Source organism: Cervus elaphus, chromosome 8 (assembly GCF_910594005.1).
Source record: "Cervus elaphus chromosome 8, mCerEla1.1, whole genome shotgun sequence".
Taxonomy (NCBI): domain Eukaryota; kingdom Metazoa; phylum Chordata; class Mammalia; order Artiodactyla; family Cervidae; genus Cervus; species Cervus elaphus.
The window spans coordinates 10651293-10675212 of NC_057822.1; the positions used below are offsets into that span (position 1 = coordinate 10651293).

At 36.0% G+C, this 23920-nt stretch overlaps 1 protein-coding gene and 1 non-coding gene across 4 annotated transcripts in view; both read right to left on the reverse strand.

The window, feature by feature from the left end:
* Positions 1–23920, reverse strand: part of EYA3 (EYA transcriptional coactivator and phosphatase 3) — an 89359-nt gene that overhangs the window by 57332 nt on the left and 8107 nt on the right. For 2 of the 3 annotated variants that reach the window (XM_043909430.1, XM_043909429.1), the window contains exons 2-3: positions 10660–10760; positions 1446–1489 (exon numbers count right to left, since the gene is read on the reverse strand). In XM_043909430.1, coding sequence (XP_043765365.1) covers positions 1446–1489; positions 10660–10692 — 77 coding nt within the window. In that variant the 5' untranslated portion in view covers positions 10693–10760. Of the gene's footprint in view, positions 1–1445; positions 1490–10659; positions 10761–23920 lie in introns of those variants that run through there. The other variant, XM_043909431.1, reaches the window with a different exon arrangement.
* On the reverse strand, positions 9469–9575 carry LOC122699039. The gene has a single exon (XR_006342526.1). It is a non-coding gene; the product is annotated as a U6 spliceosomal RNA (small nuclear RNA).

A 23920-nucleotide genomic window follows, 5' to 3' on the forward strand; every position in this document is an offset into this window, starting at 1 on the left:
AGCTGAGAGGCTCCACTACACAACTGGAGAGAGATGAGCACGGGAATTAACTTCAGAGAAAAGGGAAGCAGAGACTACTACAGAGAAGCAGTGAAGTCGTTAAGGGGTAGATTCAGTGATGAGACAAGTAAGGCAGTCCCTATCCACTTCTGCTTTCTCTTTGCATTAGGGAGCCAGATCCCCAGCTGAGTAAACGGAAGGGGAGGGGGGAGGAGAGGCGAGGCAGGAGGGAAGAAGGGGGGAGGCAGGAAGGAAGAAAGGAAGGCAGGCTGACAGGCAGGGAGGAAAGGAGAGGAGGAGTGAAGCAAAGTCCGGAGGAAAGAGAAACGATTTTACGACGGTGTAATAAACCAGGAAGAGTGACTGGACCACCAAAAATGTTTAAGTGCCCACTGAGATGTACTCATGACTAGAAAGTGAGACCAGTGAGCACAGTTTTGTGTTTTCCTATCACAAGTGTTCAGATGATTGGGAATAAGTATGAAACAGGTGAATAGGAGGGTTTAACTAGGGTTTTTAAACAGCAGGTTAGGCTAGGGAAGGATGACAGGGAAAAGGGAGAGGAAGTTAAGAATGTTTGTAAGAAATTTATTCAAGTAATAGATCTTATCTTTTGAGCAGCATGGGAAGATACTGAAGTCTGTTTTGAGGGAAGGGTCAATGCCTGACAGTGAAAATATGATAGATTACTGTCATTATAAGTGGAAGTGTAAAGACAGACACCGGGCTAGTATGACAATAGAATAAATGAGCTGGAATGCTAGTGTGTGAAGTGTAAGATTAGGATTCTTGAAATTAAGATGTTAGAGGGGATGCAGTTATTGGTTCATCTGGCTGGTAGACAAAAAACAGGAGGTAAGAACTGTGGACAACTGAAAATCATGGTGTGTGGAAGCCAGAGTATGACATGCAAAGAAGCTGCCTCTTTCCTGTAAGGGGAGCAGAGCTAATGATTAAGATGTCCCATATCCATCTGGTAATTAAGGATTAACTCCTTGGATTTTTTTTTTTTTTTAATTTTTTTGGTCATACATTGATATGAATCAGCCATAGATTTACACGTATTCCCCATCCCGGATTTTTTTTTTAATTTCTATTTTTCCTATTATGTATACTGTACACCTAACTGAAGAATATTCACCATTGTGTCTCCTTCACGTATCACAGGCTCTGAGTGATAACATGAGATTGGTACATTCTGCTGAATAAATAATGAATAAACAAGGAGAAAAATTCAGCACTTATATGTTTCAAGGACAAACTTTACTTTAAGGACAAAGTTTTAGAGGATAATTTTCACCTTAAATCAAATAATTTCGAAACATAAAAACTGATGCTAAAAATCAAAATGAGAGTTAAGTCAATCCAAATCATGTCCATATACTGATCAGCAGGTAAAAACAAATTGTAAGTAGGTCATTAAAAAGAAATTCAACTTTGTATACCTTAAAGTTTGCTCTCCCGATTCCTGCATCTTGGCTTTCTTCACCTGTAAAGTAAATATACAAAAGCATCAATGTCATGATCTGTTTTTAAAATCATCTAGCTGCTCAAATGGCAGCCTCAGATTAACTAATAAATTACAGGGTAACTGTTTCCTTTTGTCTTGCTTAGACTTATATTTATTTCATTAACCTCTGATATATTTGAGAGTTAAAGATGGGCTTGTTCTTCACATGGGGCTCTTTTTTCTTTTTAATGAAAACAGTGTTTTCTAAACTCAAGGCAAAATAAAAGGTTTACCAGGATTTTTACTCAACACAGAATGTTTACTAGGATAAGGTATCCAATCTTGAAATCAAATTGGGTTACTTTTAAATTTTAAGAGACACATAAATATATTTTCAAACAGTAAGTATGGCAATTTTGCAAACATCTAACCATTTAGTTAATAGAAATATCTTTTACTTACATGCCAAAAATAAAAATAAATTCCTATCAGGTTACCAGTAATTTAAAAAATATGCTTCACACTATTCTGTTTTTTCCCATATTTTCATCTTCTCTAAATCCTTCTAACGTAAAAGCATTTCCATTGAAACAGTTTAAGAAGTCACAAATGGAAGATCTATGGTTAACATTACTAATGATTTTCCCTGTTGTTGTTGTTTTAAATATTACAAAGAATCTGATTATAGGGTTTTTGAATTAGAATAACTAGTTACAGATAAGTTTAGTGTGCTTAGCCATACAAATTATGAATACTTAAAAAGTATTTCAAGCTCGCAAAGTACAAAGAGTACCACCAACCCATTACAAGGAGTTAGGTATGCAAAGAGGCAGAAACTCTGCTGAACAATGTTGTTTAGGCCATGCTGTGCAACATGCAGGATCTTAGTTTCCCCATGAAGGACTGAACCTGTGCCCCCTGCACTGGGAGTCTTAACCACCGGACCGCCAGGGAAGTCCCTGCTAATAAACAATTTCAAACAAATACATTCGGTGGGAATATAGCTATTAAATATGATTAAAATTAAAATTTCAAAATAAATAATAAATACAACATAAATCCCAGGTCCATTCAATTTCTCATGGACATTTATTCCTCATGAGAAAACATGACAAAATAAATAGAACCAAATACTCCTGGATCCTTGCTTACGGCATATCAACTGACATTATATAATGCTGCCTTAACTTTCATAGGTGCCAAAAAAGATAAAATTAATAAGAGGTATTAAAATATCCTCTAAGTTTACAAACAAAATTACAAAAGTATATGAAAAAAAAAGGAAACAAAAACAAAACCCTTGAGGTAGGTAAACCCTTAGTAAATATGATATTAAATTCAAAAGTCATAAAGGAGAAAATAAGTTTGATTTTACAAAAATTCAAAACTTCCATATGATAAAAGATACCATAAACCAACCAGGAGGTAAAGGGATTACATGGCGGTATATACACGGTGACGAAAGAATTTAACTGTATTACCAATACACGACAAAACCTCAATGAAAGGTATGGGAGAAAAATACACTCATGTAATAATGCTGGAAAACTGTTTTGACTAGAAACTGCAAGGCTTAAGACAAGAAAAATTCAACTTAATACAGGCTATTAGAAAATGTGCTGTCTTTCCCACCTGAAGATGACAGTATTTACACAATGCCAGATAATAAAGTAATTTTCCAATAGTGGTGATGAATTTATGCTTAGCTCACCCAAAGCCTCTCTTTGCAGTCAAAGAAATGAATTTAAAACAGTCTATAGTTTACAACAGTAACCCATACAAAGAAAACCGGAGCAATGAAGAATCTAACTTATCACAGTCTTCATTTTATTAGAGCGAAAGAGTAACAAATTTAGCTAGAAAACGCAAAAAAAAAAAGCCCTGGAGCAAAATTTTAAAATATATTCATAATGGCCTTTCAAGGAAGAACTATGCTTTTTCATTTGTTATCTACTACAGTGCCAACTCAGTAGAGTATATACACACAAACAGAAACAGAGAAAATGAACCTAAAGACATGTCTACCAAACAAAGAAGTCAGGGGGTGGAAAATGTGCTCCCAGCTAATTCTGTACCTTTCATGACCCACTGTTTCCCTTGATTTGGGCAATTCCGTCCTCCTGTAAGTCAGGGATAGGAAACATGGTATCTTGGTATAGAGGCATTAAACTAACTTAAAGGATACAGATTTCATTGGATTACAAAAGGATGGGTTCAAATAATACAATCCAGAAATGGACAAAAAGTAAAACAGTGCAGGTACTTTGGAAAACAGTCTAGCAGTTTCTCAAACAGTTAAACATAAAGCTGCCATATAATCCAGCCATTCCATTCCTGACTATATAACCAAAGAGAAATTAAAACATATATCCATACAAAGGCCTGGACATGAATGTTCATATCAGCATTATTCAAAATAGCAAAAAAGGGGAAACCCAGTGTCATGAATAGATGAATTGATAAACACAATAATGACAAATAAAATGATGAATGATAAAATAAATCCATATAACAAAACATTCCACAATAAAAGGGAATGAAGTATCAATACTTGTGCATGCTAACACAGGTAAACTTTGAAAAGATTATGCTAAGTGAAAGGAGCCAGTCACAAAGGACCACATACTATATAATTCCATTTATATGAAATACTCACAAAAGGTCAACAGGAAAGTAAATTAGTAGTTGCCTAGGATTGGGGCAAGGGCAGAATTGAGGGGTGACTGCTAATGGGTACAGTTTCTTTTTGGAGTGATGAAAATGTTCTAAGATCAACTCTGGTGACAGCAGCAAAACTCTGTGAATATCCTAAAAACCATCCAATCAGATACTTTAAAATGGATGTGAATTATATCTCAATAAATAGAGCTGTCATTTAAAAAATGACATAATCTTATGGGCATGTTATAACTAAAGGTCACTAAAGGAAGATCTACTGACAAATTCATGAATCAGAGTTCTATTTGTGCCTTTGTTTAAAAACATAACAACAAAAAAAAGTGAAGCTTTAAATATAGCAGAGCAAAGGAATACAAACACAACATATGAATTCAGAATATACAGGTTCAAGGTCAGTTCTGAGAATTAATTCACTGTGTGTCTACCTCTCTGAAAATAAAACATGACTATCTACTTCAAAGACCTGCTCTGAAAATGAAACTGGTGAAGGGGAGTGGATAGGGAGAGAACAAATGAGAGCGAGCAGTTTAGAAAGAAAGTGATATACAATTGTTATATTAAGAAATACCACTTTCTAGATAAGAAAATTACATTATGAATCTCAAATGTCACTCCAGAATTATTCTGAGATGACTTACAAGTATATAATTATTATGCTTCTTAAGTTTTAACAAGAGGCTAAGTCATACTACAGCTTGGTAAACTGTAATCTTGGGAATAATAAATCCAACAGAAGTCTGCATGAAGTCTTAAAAGGGAAGACGTTTAAGTCAGAATTTATCCACCACTGTCCAACAAAGCATATCATTCTCTTTAGTAGAAAGTTATACTGTATGTTCTAGTTGGGGAAAGAGTGTGATCATAACCTAATGAAATTACACACATAAAAAAAATTTAATACTATTTTCTTTGATCACACTTACCAACAGACAGTGGCAATGTTAGTCGCTCAGTTGTGTTCAACTCTTTGTGCAATCCATGGACTGCAGCCCGCCAGGGCTCTCTGTCCATTGAATTCTCCAGGAGAGAATACTGGAGTGGGTTGCGATTCCCTTCTCCAGGGGATCTTCCCAACCCAGGGTTCAAACCTAGGTCTCCTACACTGCAAGCAGATTTTTTACCATCTGAGCCATCAGGGAAGCCCTTACCAATAGTCACCTAATTATTAATTTGACTTCCAGAACTTGACATAAGGAAATCAGCATATAGAGAGTGAGAATAAGCATTCCAAATTACTAGAAAGGTAAATACCCATGGCAGAGACAACTGCCTATTCCATCACTGCATACGGAACATGACTTGCAATGGGAGGCAAGACATGTGTCTTAAGTTCACAGGCTACCAGTTCAAAAGAGGTCACATCTGGATCTAGTAGAAACTAGTGAGTTTCAGATCCTGGACTTGATCTGGATGCAGCAATGGATGGTATTTGGGGTTGTTTCTCTTAAGAGAAATGTATAGGGAAAGGAGTTACATATTGCTTTTTAAATGAGAAAATGAAATAGGTGAACCAAAGAAAAGATTATGGTAGATTCACTTATAAATATTCACTAGTCTTTTTCCTCTCCCTGGGTACACAGGATGCTATAGACTGAATGTCTGTATTCCAATCCCCCCTCCCACCAATTCATATTTTGAAATTTTATCCCCAGTATGAGAAAATGTGCAAGTGGGGCTTTTGGGATGGTAAGATTGTGAGGGTGGAGCCCTCATGAATGCGATTAGTGCCCTTATAAAGGAGACTTCCTTTGCCCTTTCCACCATGTGAAGACACAGCAAAAATACAGCAGTCTATGAGCCAGGAAGCAGGCCCTTACCAGATACCAAATCACTTATATGTTTGGAATCTAAAACATGATACAAATGAATTTATCTATGAAACAGAAACAGACCCACAAACATAGAGAACAGACTTGTGGTTGCCAAGGGAGCGGGCAGTGGAAGAGGGGTGGACTGGGAGTTTGGGATGAGCAGACGCAAAGTGTTATATATATGTATAACTGAATCACTTTGCAGTGCACCAGAAACTAATACATTATACACCAACCACACCACAATAAAATAAAATTTTAAAAAATCATGACTTTATCATTATCAACTTGGGACAGGACCACTTTTTCCACTGAAGATTCAGATCTCTACTACAGTCTGTGAAAATTTTCCTCAACATCTGACATTAACTCTTCTTATCCCAGTTAATGTTAACAGTTAATACATGTTCCACATTTTCTCTATTTGTCTATTTCACACCCATTAATCACAGGGCTAAACTAAAAGCCAAAGTTGCTTACATCTTCCCCTGCAATCCAGAGTCTACATTTTGAACCATATTCTGAACTATATTCCCCTGCTCTAAATAAACCCAGGGCCAGATACCTAGTGATAAGTTTCTGTACCTCAAACCTCCAATCCTAAATAATTACCCTGCCTTACCTTGCCTAAAGAAACCTCAATTAAGGCAGTGGCCTATGCATTCCCCTACACTACATTCCAGGATTGCTGTGTGTCTCTGCCTCCTGAATGACACTGGTGCTCTCCCTGTGGCCCTGTGTGGCATGCTGTGTCTCTTATTTCTAAGAGAATTGTAACAGAAAACTTCTCTTTCAATGGCACTGACCTCTTTGTGTTGTCACTCAGTCACCTTTATAAATTAAGACCCAGGTTCAGTTCAGTTCAGTTCAGTCACTCAGCTGTGTCCAACTCTTTGCGACCCAATGAACTGCAGCACGCCAGGCCTCCCTATCCATCACCAGCTCCCGGAGTCTACCCAAACCCATGTTCATTGAGTCAGTGATGCCATCCAGCCATCTCATCCTCTGTTGTCCCCTTCTCCTCTTGCCCTCAATCCCTCCCAGCATCAGGGTCTTTTCCAATGAGTCAACTCTTCGCATGAGGTGGCCAAAGTATTGGAGTTTCAGCTTCAATATCAGTCCTTTCAATGAACACCCAGGACTGATCTCCTTTAGGATGGACTGGCTGGATCTTCTTGCAGTCCAAGGGACTCTCAAGAGTCTTCTCCAACACCACAGTTCAAAAGTTCAAAAAGACCCAGGTACAAACCAATTAAAAAAAAAAAGATGTCTCATGACAATCATCATTTACAGTCAGCAGAAAATTTTTACTTTTTTTAATTAAAAAAAAATTTTGGCCACGCCATATGGCTTGTGAGATCTTAGTCACCCACCAGGTACCACACCCATGTCCCTGTTAGTGGAAGTGGAGATTCCCAGCCACTGGACCACCAGGAAATTCCCAGAAAATCTGCTTTTAAACCACTTTAATTTCTCACCTCTCTCTGAAATAACAATCAGGTTTTGCATGTCATGTTATGGAAACTGAGTAGAATGACACGGAAATGAAGCAGAGGGGGAAAAATGACTCACCAACAAGTCAGCTTCACAAGTCTCACTACCTTAAACAGGTAAGGAGCAACTAATAATACTCATTTCATCAGTATGTCAACATTTACATAAGCCTTTTGAAACTATGACTAGACGTTTGTCTTACAACATTAAAAACTCAATGACACAATCTTCCTTGGTACATTCAGTGTCTCTAATTCAGCTATTTGTTCTCATAGTGTATATCTTTGATACATTGCTGAGGATGATTTTTAACCCTACGATTTCCCTGATTATTAATGTTCTACCAGGGATAGGGGAATGACATTTTAAATGTCTCAAAAGGTCATTTTACCAACTGCTTAGGTCTTCCTAGCTTTATACTTAAATGAGGGGACTAAAAGAGTTAATAGCAAAGGAATCACTGATATGCATGTCTCAACATAAAGTAAAATACTTAAAATATATTAGAGGACTTTATCATTTAAATGGAAGCAGATGACCATCTTTCATTGATGTAGAGAATACATCTAGAACATTAAAAACATACTCTGTTATCTGCTTTCAAAATTCAAAGTTTTTTAGGCTGGACTTTTACTGAGAGGTAAAAATGTACCACTTACTATTCTCTTAAAATAAAATGCAAGAGGCTTATTCAGGACAGCAAATTGAATCAGTATTTATCTTATTTCAGAAAAAGAAGCTCAAGTAAAAGAAAAAGATTCTTTAACAGAAAAGTATTTTAAGAGAATGATTACTATTGTCTTCCTTTTTTAAATGCTATGGGTTTAAAAAAAAAAAACACAATACTTAAAAAGACCAAAAGAAAAAAAAAGAAACCATGGTAAGGCAATAAATCTGTAGCACCCAAGTACATTTAAAATTATTTTATTTATGTTAAATATTTAAAAGAAATTAAGAATTCAACTTATTCTCGAGGATCTTATCTATTTTAAAGAATTAGCCAAAGACATACAAATGGCTAACAAACACATGAAAAGATGCTCAACACCACTCATTATCAGAGAAATGCAAATCAAAACCTCAATGAGGTACCATTACATGCCAGTCAGAATGGCTGCTATCCAAAAGTCTACAAGCAATAAACGCTGGAGAGGGTGTGGAGAAAAGGGAACCCTCTTACACTCTTGGTGGGAATGCAAACTAGTACAGCCACTATGGAGAACAGTGTGGAGATTCCTTACAAAACTGGAAATAGAACTGCCATATGACCCAGCAATCCCACTTCTGGGCATACACACTGAGGAAACCAGATCTGAAAGAGACACGTGCACCCCAATGTTCATCACAGCACTGTTTATAATAGCCAGGACATGGAAGCAACCTAGATGCCCATCAACAGACGAATGGATAAGGAAGCTGTGGTACATATACACCATGGAATATTACTCAGCCATTAAAAAGAATTCATTTGAATCAGTTCTAATGAGATGGATGAAACTGGAGCCCATTATACAGAGTGAAGTAAGCCAGAAAGATAAAGACCAATACAGTATACTAATGCATATATATGGAATTTAAAAAGATGGTAACAATAACCCTATATGCAAAAACAGGAAAAGAGACACAGATGTACAGAACAGACTTTTAGATTCTGTGGGAGAAGGCGAGGGTGAGATGCTCTGAGAGAACAGCATTGAAACAAGTATACTATCAAGGGTGAAACAGACCACCAGCGCAGGTTGGATGCATGAGACAAGTGCTTAGGGCTGGTACACTGGGAAGACCCAGAGGGATGGGATGGACAGGGAGGCGAGAGGGGGGATCGGGATGGGGAACAATGTAAATCCAGGGCTGATTCATGTCAATGTATGGCAAAACCCCTACAATATTGTAAAGTAATTAGCCTCCAACTAATAAAAATAAATGAGGAAAAAAAAAAAAAAAGAATTAGCCAGTGGTCAAACTATTTTCTTCAACTATTACTACTTTTTTTTTTTTTTTTTTTTTTTAAGATGGGAAATGATTTATTTGAAAAATAATATGGAACGCTTCACGAATTTGCGTGTCATCCTTGCGCAGGGGCCATGCTAATCTTCTCTGTATCGTTCCAATTTTAGTATATGTGCTGCCGAAGCGAGCACCAACTATTACTACTTTAAAAAATTTAGTCAGGGAAATTTAGGCAAAAATAAAACTAGACTTTCTAGCAGAAATGGTATATACTGTTTGGTAAATGTCCTCTTTTATTTTCTAAAAACTTTAAGAATATCATTGCTTTAAAAATGACAACAATTTATTTTATATTGGAGTATAGCCGATCAACAATGCTGTGATAGTTTCACGTGGAAAACAAAGGGACTCAGCCACACATATAGATATATCCATTCTTCCCCAAACTCCCCTCCCATCTAACATTGAGCACAGTTCCCTGAGTTATACAGTAGAACTTGTTGGTTATCCATTTTAAATATAACAGTGTACACATGTCCATCCCAAACTCCCTAACTATCCCTTCACCCCATCCTTCCCTACAGGCAACCGTAAGTTCCTTTTCTAAGACTGTGAGTCTATTTTGTTTTATAAATAAGTTCATTTGTATTATTTTTTTTTTAGATTTTACATATAAGGGATGTCGGGGCTTCCCGGTGGTGTTAGTGGTAAAGAGTTCGCCTCCCAAAGCAGGAGACAATAAGAGATATGGGTTCGATCTCTGGGTTGGGAGGATCCCCTGGAGGATATGACAACTCCACTCCAGTATTCTTGTCTGGAGAATCCCATGGACAGAGGAGCCTGACAGGCTAGTCTGCAGAGTCCCAGAGAGTCAGACATGACTGAATCGACAGTCATGTTTTAGCAGCAGCAACACAAAGGATGTCATACGATACTTCTTTGTCCGACTCATTTCACTCAACTTGACAATTTCTGGGTCCATCCTCGTTGCTGCAAATTAGCCACTGCTTTTTGAAAATGGCATTTCTAAATACAAGACTTCTTTTTTTTTTCAATACTTATTTTGTGAAGCTGAATTTTCTAATCAGACTCTTTGGCATTAAGTCAGCAAAATATAAATTTAAGAACACTGTTTTCTTAGAAGAATATTATTAAGGAGTCCTTTCCTCAATTTTATTTCTAACTTAGAATCTGTAGTATAACTGAATAACAGTTAAAGTCTCTTAAAATTAGCCTTTCTACAATCAACTTTAAATTGTTAGAAGAAATACTTACTGGTTGCTCTGGTAAATCTTGCTCTTCTTCCATCAGGACCAATATTTCTTTATTACGCTTCTGTGACTGGATTGCAAGTGTCCCCCAGCAGTCTTCACAATCTGTTTAAAAAAGAACGGTGATTCAACACTTTATGTACTCTTAAGAGCATTATCATTGAGGCCATCAGAGAATAATTTTTAAAATATTTTGCTACCTCAATCTTTCTACGTGAGCTCTAATCTCAAAATCTCAAATCTGCACGTGGCTTTTCAAACTTGACATGCTGCACCAAGTCCGGTAGGTTTACCCGACTTTATAATACCTTACAAAAGCCAACACGTGGAACCACGTCTGCTGTACTTAAAACATGGTTACTATAGTGCCCAAGGCATTAAACACTTTATAACAGCTATGTAAATGAACTAAGACACAAATTTTTTAAAAATTTGGGTTATATTGAAAATTTTAAACATTAGCCGAGCCAGTCAATAACTTATGATAACATCCAGCCTGCTTTAACATGGAATATTTACATAACTGCTAACACACACAGAATCACTTGAAATAGTAGGTAAACTGAAACATCGAGTAAATACTTTCACAACCAACTATCTGTATATATGTAATTAACATAAAGGAAAATTCAATTCTTTTGGATCTATTTTAATAATGCAAATAAATAAAGTGAAATATTGAATCACAGAATTAAGGAAAATAAAAATGAAAGCTAGGCTCCATTTTATCCTGAAATAACGAGCTCCACTAAATGTACTGCTTAGTCAATTATTAAAGCAAAATCTCTACTTTCTCAGCCCCTGCTCTTCCTGTTCTGATTTTCAAACTAAAGAAGAAAAACAGGACTCTAAGCCCCACATTTACTGGTGGGGAAAAAAAAAGAAAGTGAAAGTGGCTCAGTCGTGTCCGACTCTTTGCGACCCCATGGACTATACAGTCTATGGAATTCTCCAGGCCAGAATACTGGAGAGGGTAGCCTTTTCCTTCTCCAGGGGATCTTCCCAACCCAGGAATCGAACGGGGTCTCCTGAATTGCAGGAGGATTCTTTACCAACTGAGTTATCAGGGAAGACCACACTTACTGGTAAGAACACCTTATTGGGTCCTGCTGCCAGGAGACACAGAAAGATGTTAGAAAACTAAATAATTACAAAAACTAAAAATTCCCCATTTCTATTTAACAAAAACGAAAATAGTACTTCTCCAAAATATGTGATTGTTTTTGCTTTTAATTAAGGTCACACCTGTTTTCACTTTTTACCAACCACTTTAACCAACTTAACATACAAAGCTAAATAAAGCGAGTGGAGAATCTTGTTGCAGATGTAATGAATAAAAAGGGAATTGAAAAACTTCAATCGTGCCAGTTTGCCACCACTCCACTTCTACTGCTCTATCCTGGTACAACACAACATACTTTAGGGGCACACTCCAGAATGGGGAAAGAAAACACGTGTAAGGGATACAATCAGATGCACAACTATCCGACTCAGACACAGCTTTCCTCCCTGCCCTGATCTAAAATGTCGAAAGAAAAAAAAGTTTGAAGGTCAGAAGCACTTGATGCTCAATGCACTCACGTGTAGCTCATCCACAGAGCCTCAAAAGCTAAGTGCTCAAACTACATGACGCAGATAACCAGTGCTGCAGAATTACCGAGCGCAATAACTAAAGCTCACAGGAGCCACCTCCCCTGCACTTGTTTTGCTCTACTCAGGAGAGCATAACCAATGTGACGTGCAACTGATTCACAATTATGAAAGATGAAACGTGTTAATGTTTACCAGCTTATATCTGTTTTAGTTTTAAAATGAAATGTCTTGTCTCTATGGGATTTTTACAGAGCCAATGTACATAATGTACATATATGACTTTATCCCAAAACAGGAAAATAGGACCAAATCATTAGAGAAATGTAATGCCTTTAAATACCTCATCTGTTAAAATTTTGTGTGACGAGCTCTTACCTAAACAAAAAGTAATAATATTCTATGTTTTACTTAATTGAAGGCTGTAACTAATGACTGAATCTCTAATCAGTAGATTCTCAGCAAAGGAGAGGAAAGGAATATTCTTTCTCTTGGAGGAAGGGTTATAAATCTACTCCTGAGCAAAAAGAAGGGAAGAAAAATTGTGTTTAAAAAAAAAAAAAAGAGGGTACTCAATAACATGTGCTTTCCTTATTTTATTTTAAAAATATGAACAATATTAAAGGAGAACACAGATCTCTTTTATAGATCAAAGGGCTCATGGATTTTAAAAGAGACACTACTCTTAATAGCAGGGAAATAGATTCTTAAGCCATACAAAACTAAATGGTAAAATCTTGAATTTTGTTTTTTAGAAATATAGTAACACTGCAGTGATTTTACAACAGAAAGGGAATAGCTTTCTGTTTTCTTGAGACAAATCTATGGCAGTTACAAGAAAACTTTCGTTAAGAGTACAACTGGAAGACAATCCTTTCTACCTCTACTTTTTTCTCTGAAAAGAAGTACCCTTGGTTGTTTCCATCTTAAAAATTATCTTTATCTTTTTCATTTTTCAACTGAGAAAAATAAAAGGGTCATAGATAATTTTTACATTTTGAAAAAAACTTTAAAAATAAAGTAATCAATGAACACCAATAATTTTTATAATTTAACAATTAGCAAAAAAAGCAAACTACAAAGGATGCATATGACTTAGTGCTGCAAAATTTCTGGGATTCTGCTGGCATGTGATATATGTGAAGTTTGTACACATACACTCTGGTACACTTGTATATAGAATATATTAATAATGACTATAACATATGTGATTCCATCACAACATGCATGTAAAGATACTGAGATGTGCTGTGGTTAGTTGCTCAGTCATGTCCAACTCTTTGTGAACCCATGGACTGTAGCCTGCCAGGCTCCTCTGTCCATTGGGAATCTCCAGGCAGGAACACTGGAGTGGGTAGCCTATCCCTTCTCCAGCGGATCTTCCCGAACCAGGAATTGAACCGGGGTCTCCTGCATTGCAGGCGGATTCTTTACCAGCTGAGCTACCAGAGAAGCTCCATGTAAGATACTTTCCATTAATATAGTATTCTTCCTTCTTTCCAATAATTTGTTAAATACCTGAATTATACTAAATAAAAGAACACAAGTATTTATCATGTTCCTAGCATTTATCAATGTGCTAATAAAACTTTTAATATTAAGACCTTACATCATTTACCACAAGTGGCACATGCTTAAAATAGAAAGTCACATTTACTAACCACCAAATGAAAGTGTTGTATAACACAGACAAGGTGCTCCAGTACTTGATAATAATAAAAGTACAGAATTACCATACAAATTTTAGTTTTCTTACTTTCGTGTACTGGATCTGAAGTTTAACTGCATATTTTGCTTGTCTTTTTGTTTTGGGGTGTTTCTTTTAACCATTAATATAACCTGACATTATTTTACATTCAATGAGATTCATCTTTTTTTTTTTTTTTTGAGATTCATCTTTTTAAATTCAGTTCAGTGTAGTTGCTCAGTTGTGCCCGACTCTTTCCAAACCATGGAAGACTACAGCATGCCAGGCTTCCCTGTCCATCACCAACTCCCAGAGCTTGCTCAAATTCATATCCACTGATATCCATATCATATCCATCCAACCATCTCATCTTTTGAAATATCCAATATTTTCTGAATTAAAATATCTAATAATATACAATGGCTTGACATATAAGTGGAAAGCAGTTTCTTAACATAGTGTAAATGAATGTAATTACAACTTACTCAAACAGCCAAACAAAACATACCCTGAGTACATTTTTTGTTTTAAGTACCTTCAAGGCATTTGGATAGTAACAGCTTTTCATAATTTTCCAGTTTCAATTCTTACTACTGACGTTTAATTAAACCCTTTTACCACCATTTTTGGAGAGAGTTTATATCCACATGCCTTCATGGGCAGAAATCTGGAAAAACTAAAACTAAAGGTGGTGCCATTGGTAAAGAACCTGCCTGCAAATTCAGGAGATGTAAGAGACGTAGGTTCGACCCCTGGGTCGGGAAGATCCCCTGGAGGAGAAAAGGCTACCAAAGTTTCCCCAGGGAAAATGAACAGCCTGCTTCCCCAAATTAAATAAATCTCAGCAATAATAGTTACAAGCAGCAGTAGCCTGAAGTTATCAAGCAGCTGGTATCAAGAAGTAGGTAACTGGCAAATGTTTACCATGCTGTCCTCAAATATAATTACACATATACACTGAAGAATGAAAACAAATAGCAAAATACCCTCTTCTATGTGGCCTGAAGAAAACTGCTTCAAGTACTATTATTCAACAGTAACTGAAATCTTCTAAAGGGATCTATCAATTAATTTAGAAGCAAGTGTCCTAACACCCAAAGTACCAACATAAAGCCTAAAGATATCTCTTCATATTGAATTCTAATTTATAAACTAGAAGACCTCATAAAACAAAATCAGAAAAGATGTGACGAAAATGGCTCAAAACAAGAAAACATATCAACAGTCTCTTGCAAAACAATACTTAGTAGTAAGTGTCGGTGGGATGATACTAATTGCTAATTTGGGTATCATAATCTATAGAATCTATACAGGATGTTTCAAATAAGTAAAGGTTTATTCTAATATGTACAAACTTCTCACTGAAAATTAGACAAAAATAATGATGAGTACCTTGAAGGAGAATAACAAAGGCAATTAAGGAAGATCAGTCCTACACCAGTCTTGAAAACCAACTATAGTGGGAAGGATAAGAGACCTATCGATTACCGAGCATGTAAAACCCACTACACATTTTTACAATTGTTGTCTTACTTAATTTTATCTCCACAACCATCTTAAAACACAATTGGTATCATCTTCATATCCCCTATGGACAGGGCAAGTGGAATTCAGAAATTTAAACAATCTACTTGATGTTAATAGCAATCATGTTTCAGCTTAAAGTAGAACTATATCAAATAAGGATAGTAGAGGATAGTGGTGAGGGATGGCTGTGGAACATTGTAAATGTACTTAATGCTATGGAATGATAAACAGAAAATGGTCAAAATTATTAATTTTGTTATGTATACTTACCACAATTAAAAAAAAAATACAAGAAGATCCACGAGACTAGAAAGACCAAAATAATTATCAAATCTCAAAAGTGCTTAAAGTGCAGAAAATCCTCATTTAAATATTGTCAGAAAAAACTGAGGATAATGTGGAGAAAAACATATCCACACCATACATTATGAGTAATTCTAAATACACGAAGAACTAAGCATTCAAATAATACTGGAGAAAACAGAATAGCCTATTTATCTCATCTGTGGGAAAGATATTAAATTTGGGTCAATAAAAGAAAGCATAAGCAACAAATCAACAGATCTGGTTTTGTAAAACATACTTTAACGCAATGAAAAATAACAACTGTAAGAGTAAAAGGATATAAACAAATGGAAGCAATACCTGCAATAATTATGACAGATAAAACTTAAATGTCTACAACATTTACCCATCTTCTATTATGGGGGAAAAGGATACAGACAGTTTAAGTAACAACAAAGATCAAATCAGCACTCAGAGAAAAAAGACTCTCACTACTAACTGAATAAATTTTAATATTTTAAAAATACCACTTCACACATACTAAACTACAAAAAATAATCTAAACAACAAAACCTAAAGTTATCTGAGACATAAGAAGAAAAGAAATATTCAGGCCCTTGCTGTAAAACTGTATGTATCTTCAGACTGCTCTCTGGTTAGAGTATAAAAGATGTCATAAAATTGCCCATGGCCTGATTAATTTTTCTTGGATTTCCCCCCCAAAATTAAATACAGGGGTAAAAAGCTAAATCTGTTTTAAAAATTAAGTGTTTCTTGCTCACAGAAATGAAAAATTAGAAACAATCAACATGTGGAGAGATTTACCTAAGCTGTAATTCTACATTCTGTATTCAATGAAATTGTGAATTTTTCTTTAAGCTGTGCCAAGCGGCATGTGGATCTTATAAGTTCCCTGACTGGGAATCAAACACACCCCCCTGCAGTGGAAGGGTAGAGTCTTAACCAACGGACCACCAAGGATTTTGCTGTAACCTATTTCAATACATGTCCATTTAAAAGGTGAAAAAAAAAAGGGTAAGATTTTTACACTGATTATAGCTTATAATAATAGTTTAGTAAGACTCAAAAGCAGATACAAAGGGATACAATTTGGATGTCTTAAGGTTTGTACGTGTGTGCATGCCTGCTTAGTTGCTCAGTCGTGTCTGACTCTGCAACCCCATGAACTGTATGTAGCCCGCCAGGCTCCTCTGTCCATGGAATTTTCCAGGCAAGAATACTGGAGCCGGTTGTCATTTGCTACTCCAGGGGATCTTCCCGACCCGCGGATTGAACCCATATCTCTTGCATCTCTTGCATTGGCAGGTGGATTTTTTACCACTGTGCCACCTGGGAAGCCCAGAGAGTAGCATGCTTCTTCATAAAAGCACTTACTAAACATTTAATTTAAAATTTTGTAACACTGTGCTAAGCACTGTATCAAGAAAATTAGTAAATAGATTATACAGAATGATACTAGATAATCAGAAATTTTTGTCATTAGAAAAATGTGACTTTTCTAACTTAGTAAATACCTTTTTGATTTTTTTGCATGTATTTCTTTCTTTGGAACTCCCTTTTTTTTCTATTTCCTGGATACAGCCTTAGAATTCTTTCTCAACATAAAATATTCATTGAATATCTGAAACCAGAAGAAAAATACTGAAGTAGAATACAGGATAGAATATGCTGGTATTTAAGATATATTCTGGAAGAAATCATAATTACTTAGGCTGTTTTGCTTGCTTTCAAAAATTCATGTCAGTGTTGAAAATGCCATTTAACTAAACACTAAAATGTATATATCAAACAGAGTAAAAATATAAATTAATTGAACTAGTAAAAGCTGTTAACTTCAAGCAACAAAGTAAACAAGAGTAAATTTTAGGAATTTACTCTTTTCCTGGATAAAGACTCTTAACTGAAATAATTTTCCCAGGGGCTATTATATTCTGGTTGTTCTAAAATGAAGGAATCGAATCTAAAGAGGCCAGCAGTCTCAAACTCTGGAATTTTCTCTGAATGCAATTTGAAAAGGATGATACAAAAATTAAACTTAAATCACTAAAAGAAAAGTATATGCTTACCAAACAAACTTCAAGATAACATTATGAAAGTTTTGTTTAAAAAAAATAATTTAAATTGCATTAAACCACAAATTAATTAAGGATGAGTTTACAATATTGAGTTCTATCTAAGAACAGAGTATATATTTCCAGTTACTTAATATTTTTTTAGTCTCTTAGCAGATCCTCTACATTTCTTTGTGCTGGCATTTTACCTTTTTGCTTTGTTATATTTTTCATTATATTTTCTAAAGAAATTATTTTTATATATAGGAAAGTTGTTAATATTGGCACATTAATTTTGTAATCTCCCATGTTATCAAGGTCTCTTATTGTTTCAAACAATGAGAATAGTAAGATGGTTGATTCTTGAGTTTCATGTATATATTTTCCCCATCTGCATAAAAATAGTTCTTCCTCTTTCCCCAATATTAACCTATTTCTTCTGCCTGCCTAATAATACTCTTACACCTCCACTATAATACTGAGTAACAGTGCTAACTGTTGAGCACTCTTTTTCTGTTCCTCAACTTAGTAAGAACGCACCTTGCATACCACTACCAAGCATGACACTGGTGAAGTGATTTTCTGCCATCCGCGAAAACGACCGTGTGGTTTTTCTCTTTACTATTAATATAGTGTGAATACTGAATACTGAACTGCATAATGCACTTAGTTCAGAGGTGAACCTCTTGCATTGTAGAGTATTATTTTAACGTACTGTTGAATATGTTTTCTGGTACTGAATCCACGATGTTCAATAACTATCTCTAATTTGAGAGGGGAAAGGCTATTTGCACAGGGTGAGTTCCCATTCAGGTCAAATACAGTCTTGCAAATGAGGTCTTTCAAGGAACCACCAGAAAGTCAAATAATAATGTTTCTCTGGGAACAGGGCTTTGAAGGAGCTCCATTCTTGTTCTGCCCCTTCCAGTGGCTTCCAGGCTGCTAGTTTTCACCATGACTGTGGGCTGTTGTTGGTTTCCAAGGCTGGAGCTAGAGAGAGGAGAATGGGAACAATGCAAGCTAAAATGCTACAAAGTTCACTGCTTTTGCTGAGATTCAGCCATTTTTCTTGACTAAACATTCAGACTGCTGCAAGCCTGTAGTTAATTTTCAGAGTCCTGAAAGAGTTGACTATTTTTGCCAGTATCCTCATTGCTTTTATGGAAAATTTTCAGAGGTTCTTACTCTGCCATTATTGTTGATATCCTCTGCACTTGAACTCCACTCAATCTTTATATTTATTAATGTGCTATTCACCCTTTATGATTCTTAAAATTTCAATATTTCCTTATTTCCTCTGAAATTATGAATAATTCTTACCTTTAAAATCTATATTACATTATACTAAATTTAGTATTTTATATTAATTAATATTACATTATACTAAATTCATACTGTTCACTATTTCCTTTAGTGCTGGATGCATTTGGTACCTCTCTTTCACAGTATTAGTTTTCCATAAGTGGTTGATAAATCTAGGTTATTATTAGTTCATATTTGTAGTTAGGAGTTTCAACTAAGCAGTTTTCTCTGAGTGGCTGAGAATCTTTGTTCATCTATTATCATATACAGGCTCTAGTTACATACATTGACGTCTAGTGACTATGAAAGAGGCAGGTAGGCAGTGTCTGCAGGTCACTTGCTTTCTGGATATGAATTTCTGCCTCTTCTGAATGTCATGTAAATTACCACAGATGTATCTGGTCTCCCATGCCAGGACTCTACTTTAGAGAATACCTATCATAGTTTTATCTGGGCAAGAAACACTGGAATTAGCTACTCACTTTGCTTTTTGCTTCTACAGCTTTTGTTGTGGAAATCTACAGTTGCTTCAGACTGCTTGCTTCTTTCTAACCTCAAAATTCATTCATTCGTTTATAAAATAATTATTGAGTGTCTACTATAGTGCCACGCACTAGTGTAGATGCCGGGAATTCAGTGATGGACACAAAGTCCCCAGCCTCAAGGAATTTGTATTCTCACCGGAAGATAAACAAATGCATGAGGTAATATAATTTCACAAAGTAATAACTCTTTGGAAAATAAAGTAAAGTATAGAGCATGACTACAGGGGAGCTATTTCAGATTAAGTGTTAATTTCTCTGAAGTGGTAACATTTAAGCAAAGCAGGGAATAATGCAAAGCAGAAAGCTATAAAAAGACTAAAGGAGGGCTTTCAGAAGGCAACAAATGTAAAGAAAGTAAAAGGTTAACAACCTAGCACTTCTGAGAAATAGCAAAAAGGCTGACTTTTGCAAGTTGTAGGTGACAGGAAATGAGTCCTGAGAAGCAGGCAACTGGGGAGATGACACCCAGCCTTGTAACACATGATCAGCAGTTTGGGGAGGAGGCAGTGGGTGCTTCAAGCAAGAGAATGATGTGATTTGATTTATATATGCCAAATGCCACCGGGAGAAGAGAGACTATAAAGTAAGCCCTCCCCGGGCAGATTGTTTTATATGTTTCGAAAGCATTTCTCTGGGTTTTATCCAGGAGACAAACACCAGATGCTCAAAATCAAGAGTAAGAGCCAGGAAACTGATGAACCTCCAGGCCCCCTTCCATTCTCCATATTCTTTTACTTGGAGTCTGGTATATTTTTGAAACTTCTGCATATACTTTATGGTATGATTTCTTCTATCAATCCAATTAGAAATTCACTAAAGTCTCACCAGCTGATGGCAACCTTTCTCAAGTACTACCTCATTAAAAAAAACTTATCTAACTTACCCATTAACACAACCACTCAAGAGTCCTCTGTACCCTGGAGTCCTGCTGAAGCAGACACAAATATCCATCGGACCTATACTCACCTGTCCTTAAGGTTCCCTTTAAAGTAACCGTAAGAGAGCCCTTCAGCTCTCACAATTTAGGCATCAGCACAAATCACATTTCTGTGGCCAAAAAAACTGGAAACGACACCTTCCCCATGGCCTTTAGTGGACGTACAAAAGCCATCATCACGTTGGTTAACTCCTTCTGTAAATAAACAGCCCAGTCAACTGACTGTGGTAAAGCTGGTGAATTCTTCTGGCTACTTTATTGGGAGGCATGACTGACTAATGTATCATGGTATTGTCAGCTGAAGGAATATTTACAGTAACTTTTACACTAAATACACTAATCAGCACTGAGAAAGAATTAAAAAAAAAAAAAAAAAACCCACACACATTTAGGTTGTACCAAATTCTTAATAGGGAAAATATTTTATCAGGAATAGATTCTCTAAGAAAAATTGTTTTTACAATTTCTAACCTTACTTCTTGGAAAATCATCCTTTGAAGTTGTCTGTAAAATAATCTTTAATAAAAATTAACACAAACTTTTCCCCACAAGCTTCCAATAAAATTGGGAGATGGTATTCCACAGGAAAAATTCCAAAACCACAGTAGAAAGTATTAAGAAGGGATGAGATAATCTGAATTAGTGTCAAAGTGACCTTAATAATAATCCAACAGGTCTACTACATTCCTTCCAACCCTCTTTGAATCTCTCTTCAGTAACATGTCATGTCATTCACAAAGCATGAGTTTCTCTATGTGTGGAGATCCAGACTCCACAGAACTCTCAGCCTCAACACTTTATTTCTACCCTCCTTTAATCTAAAGTTAACATTTCTAAAAGAATCACATATTTTTCTATAGGTGCTATGGCCTGATCCATGGTATTCTCCAACATGTATGTTCTATAAATGTGTTGCTTCCAGGTATACAGAAAAATTTATACCTTACACTATCCATTTTCTAAACTCAAACTCCTATATTGCATTCTATATATCTACCCATCACATCTATTAATCAGCTCTCCAGTATTCAAACAAAATTTACTACATATTGTATTAACAGAACTGAGTCTTTTGAAACATAAGTCTTTAGCTGTCAGAACTATAAAATCTAGGTTCAGATCTTTTATTAATATTTTACTTCAAATTTATTTGCTCCTTCAAAAATCCATCAGCCCAAACATCATCACCCATAATGCCAGTGTATCATCACCCAATCATTCAGCGTAGAGAGTAAAGAATAGTGAAGTAAGTTTTAACACTTGTTATTTTACCTTTTTCAACATAATTCACCTCTTTAAGAGGCAGATTTGGCAAGCTTGGAGCATGAACTCTGGAGTCTGACTGTGCGTGCTCAGTCACTTCAGTTGTGTCTGACTCTCTGCAACCCTATGGACCATGGCCTGCCAGGCTCCACTGTCCATGGGATTCTCTAGGCAAGAACACTGGAGTGCGCTGCCATTTCCTTCTCCATGGAGTCTGACTGCTTATCTTCAAATCCCAGTTCTGGCACTGATGAGTGGTGTGGGAACTTAGACAAGTTATTTAACTTTCCTGAGCCTCATTTACTTCATCTGTAAAATGGGAAAAATACTAATGTGTCTTTCTCAAAAGCTTGTAATGGGTTCAAATGAGTTAATATCTGTAAAACTCTTAGAATAGTGTCTGGCACACAGTTAGCATAATATAACTATTAAAGAAAAACAGTTTTTTTATTTTAACAGACTCAGGACAGAAAACTGGTCTTGAGTGAAAGTCAACTCATTACTAGTTCCTCTTAGTTTTTCAAAGGGCAAAATATTAATATTATTAAAGGTAAGGTCCATGTAACAAGCGATTACTGTGAGACAGGGAACAGAATGGGTCTGCAGCTCATAACCTTTGTCACTGGCTTTGACTCCAACACCATACAAGAACTTCCAAGTCCTCAAGGAGAGCAACTGTCAAGCTCCTGGGCAAGAGAACACTGAATGTCAAACATGTCCTGTTACTTAATGATATGAACTCATCATGGTCACAAATACTTTCAGGAGATTCAACTGTGCATTATTAATAGCTAACATTCACGTAATTTGTTTTATGGGTCAGGCGCTGTTCTAAGTACTTTATGTATATCAACTCATTTAATTCTCTCAATAAGTCTCTAAGATATGCATTATTTATTATTATTACCATTTAATAGATGAGAAAACTATAGCACAGACAGTAACTCATCAACCTGGAATTCAAGCCCAGGCAGCCTAGCTTCAGAGTCTGAGGTTTTAAACCACAGCTATGTGCCTCAGTTTGGAACACCAAAGACAGGATTAATGATTTTAAAAAGTTGATCAAACTGAAAATGTATGCTATGCCCTGCTACAGTCATAAACGGACGGAATTCACAAGTTAGGTAATAAGAAGATACTAAAAAGGCCAGTTTTCTTCTCTGTCGTTTCTCACTCTTGTTCTTCTCCAAGGGAAATGTGAGTTAATACAACATTTCCTTGGGAAATGTGAGTTAATACAACAAGTGAAGTGCTTTAAATAGTGCCTGGCACATAGTAAGTGCTCATTACCAGCTAAGAGAGATAATGGTAAAAACAGTAGAGTCTGCATGCTGACCCTGCCTCATTCTAATAGCTGTGATATGCTAGGAACTGTTGATATCTCTACCATATTTCCCCTTTATGATTACAGGAAATGAACAGGGATAATAAATAAATCCACTATAACAAACCCTAAAGACTTTTCAGTCGTGTTGCTTTCACATGACTATATACACAGGAGCAAACTGCTTCACTCCTCCTTTCTCTGTTCTTGGTTTACAAAGACTGGATGGGGGCCAGAAAAAAGCAGAATAAAGCAGCTTTGTAACCTTTTGACCAGTTGCCAAGAGCAGAAGTAAAGTTTGTAAAAGCAATTTAATCAAACTAAACTTTGACTGTTCGATGGAAACTAGAAAAGGAGTCTAATGATAGAACCTCTACATACTACCAAAGCAGTGTCAACGTCATGATATTACTGCAGTTTTTTTAAATGATGTGCCTAAGACAGAGGCGACAGAAACAATAAGCAAGGTCTCCTTCTATCAACTGCTCTGCACAATTATTTCAATTAAAAGCCTAAGAGAATCAAGATACATTTTGGTGAAAAAACCTAATATATCCAAGCATCTTCAATTCCAAAAAAATTTTATACTGGTAAAAAAATCTAGTAGTCACTAGAACTTTTCAAACTGTAGGTTCAATGCATTATTAGATTATCATATCCATTTAGTGGATATTAATAGTTTGTTTGGAGTGAAATGCAACTGGTGGTGGTTTAGTCGCTAAGTTGTGTCTGA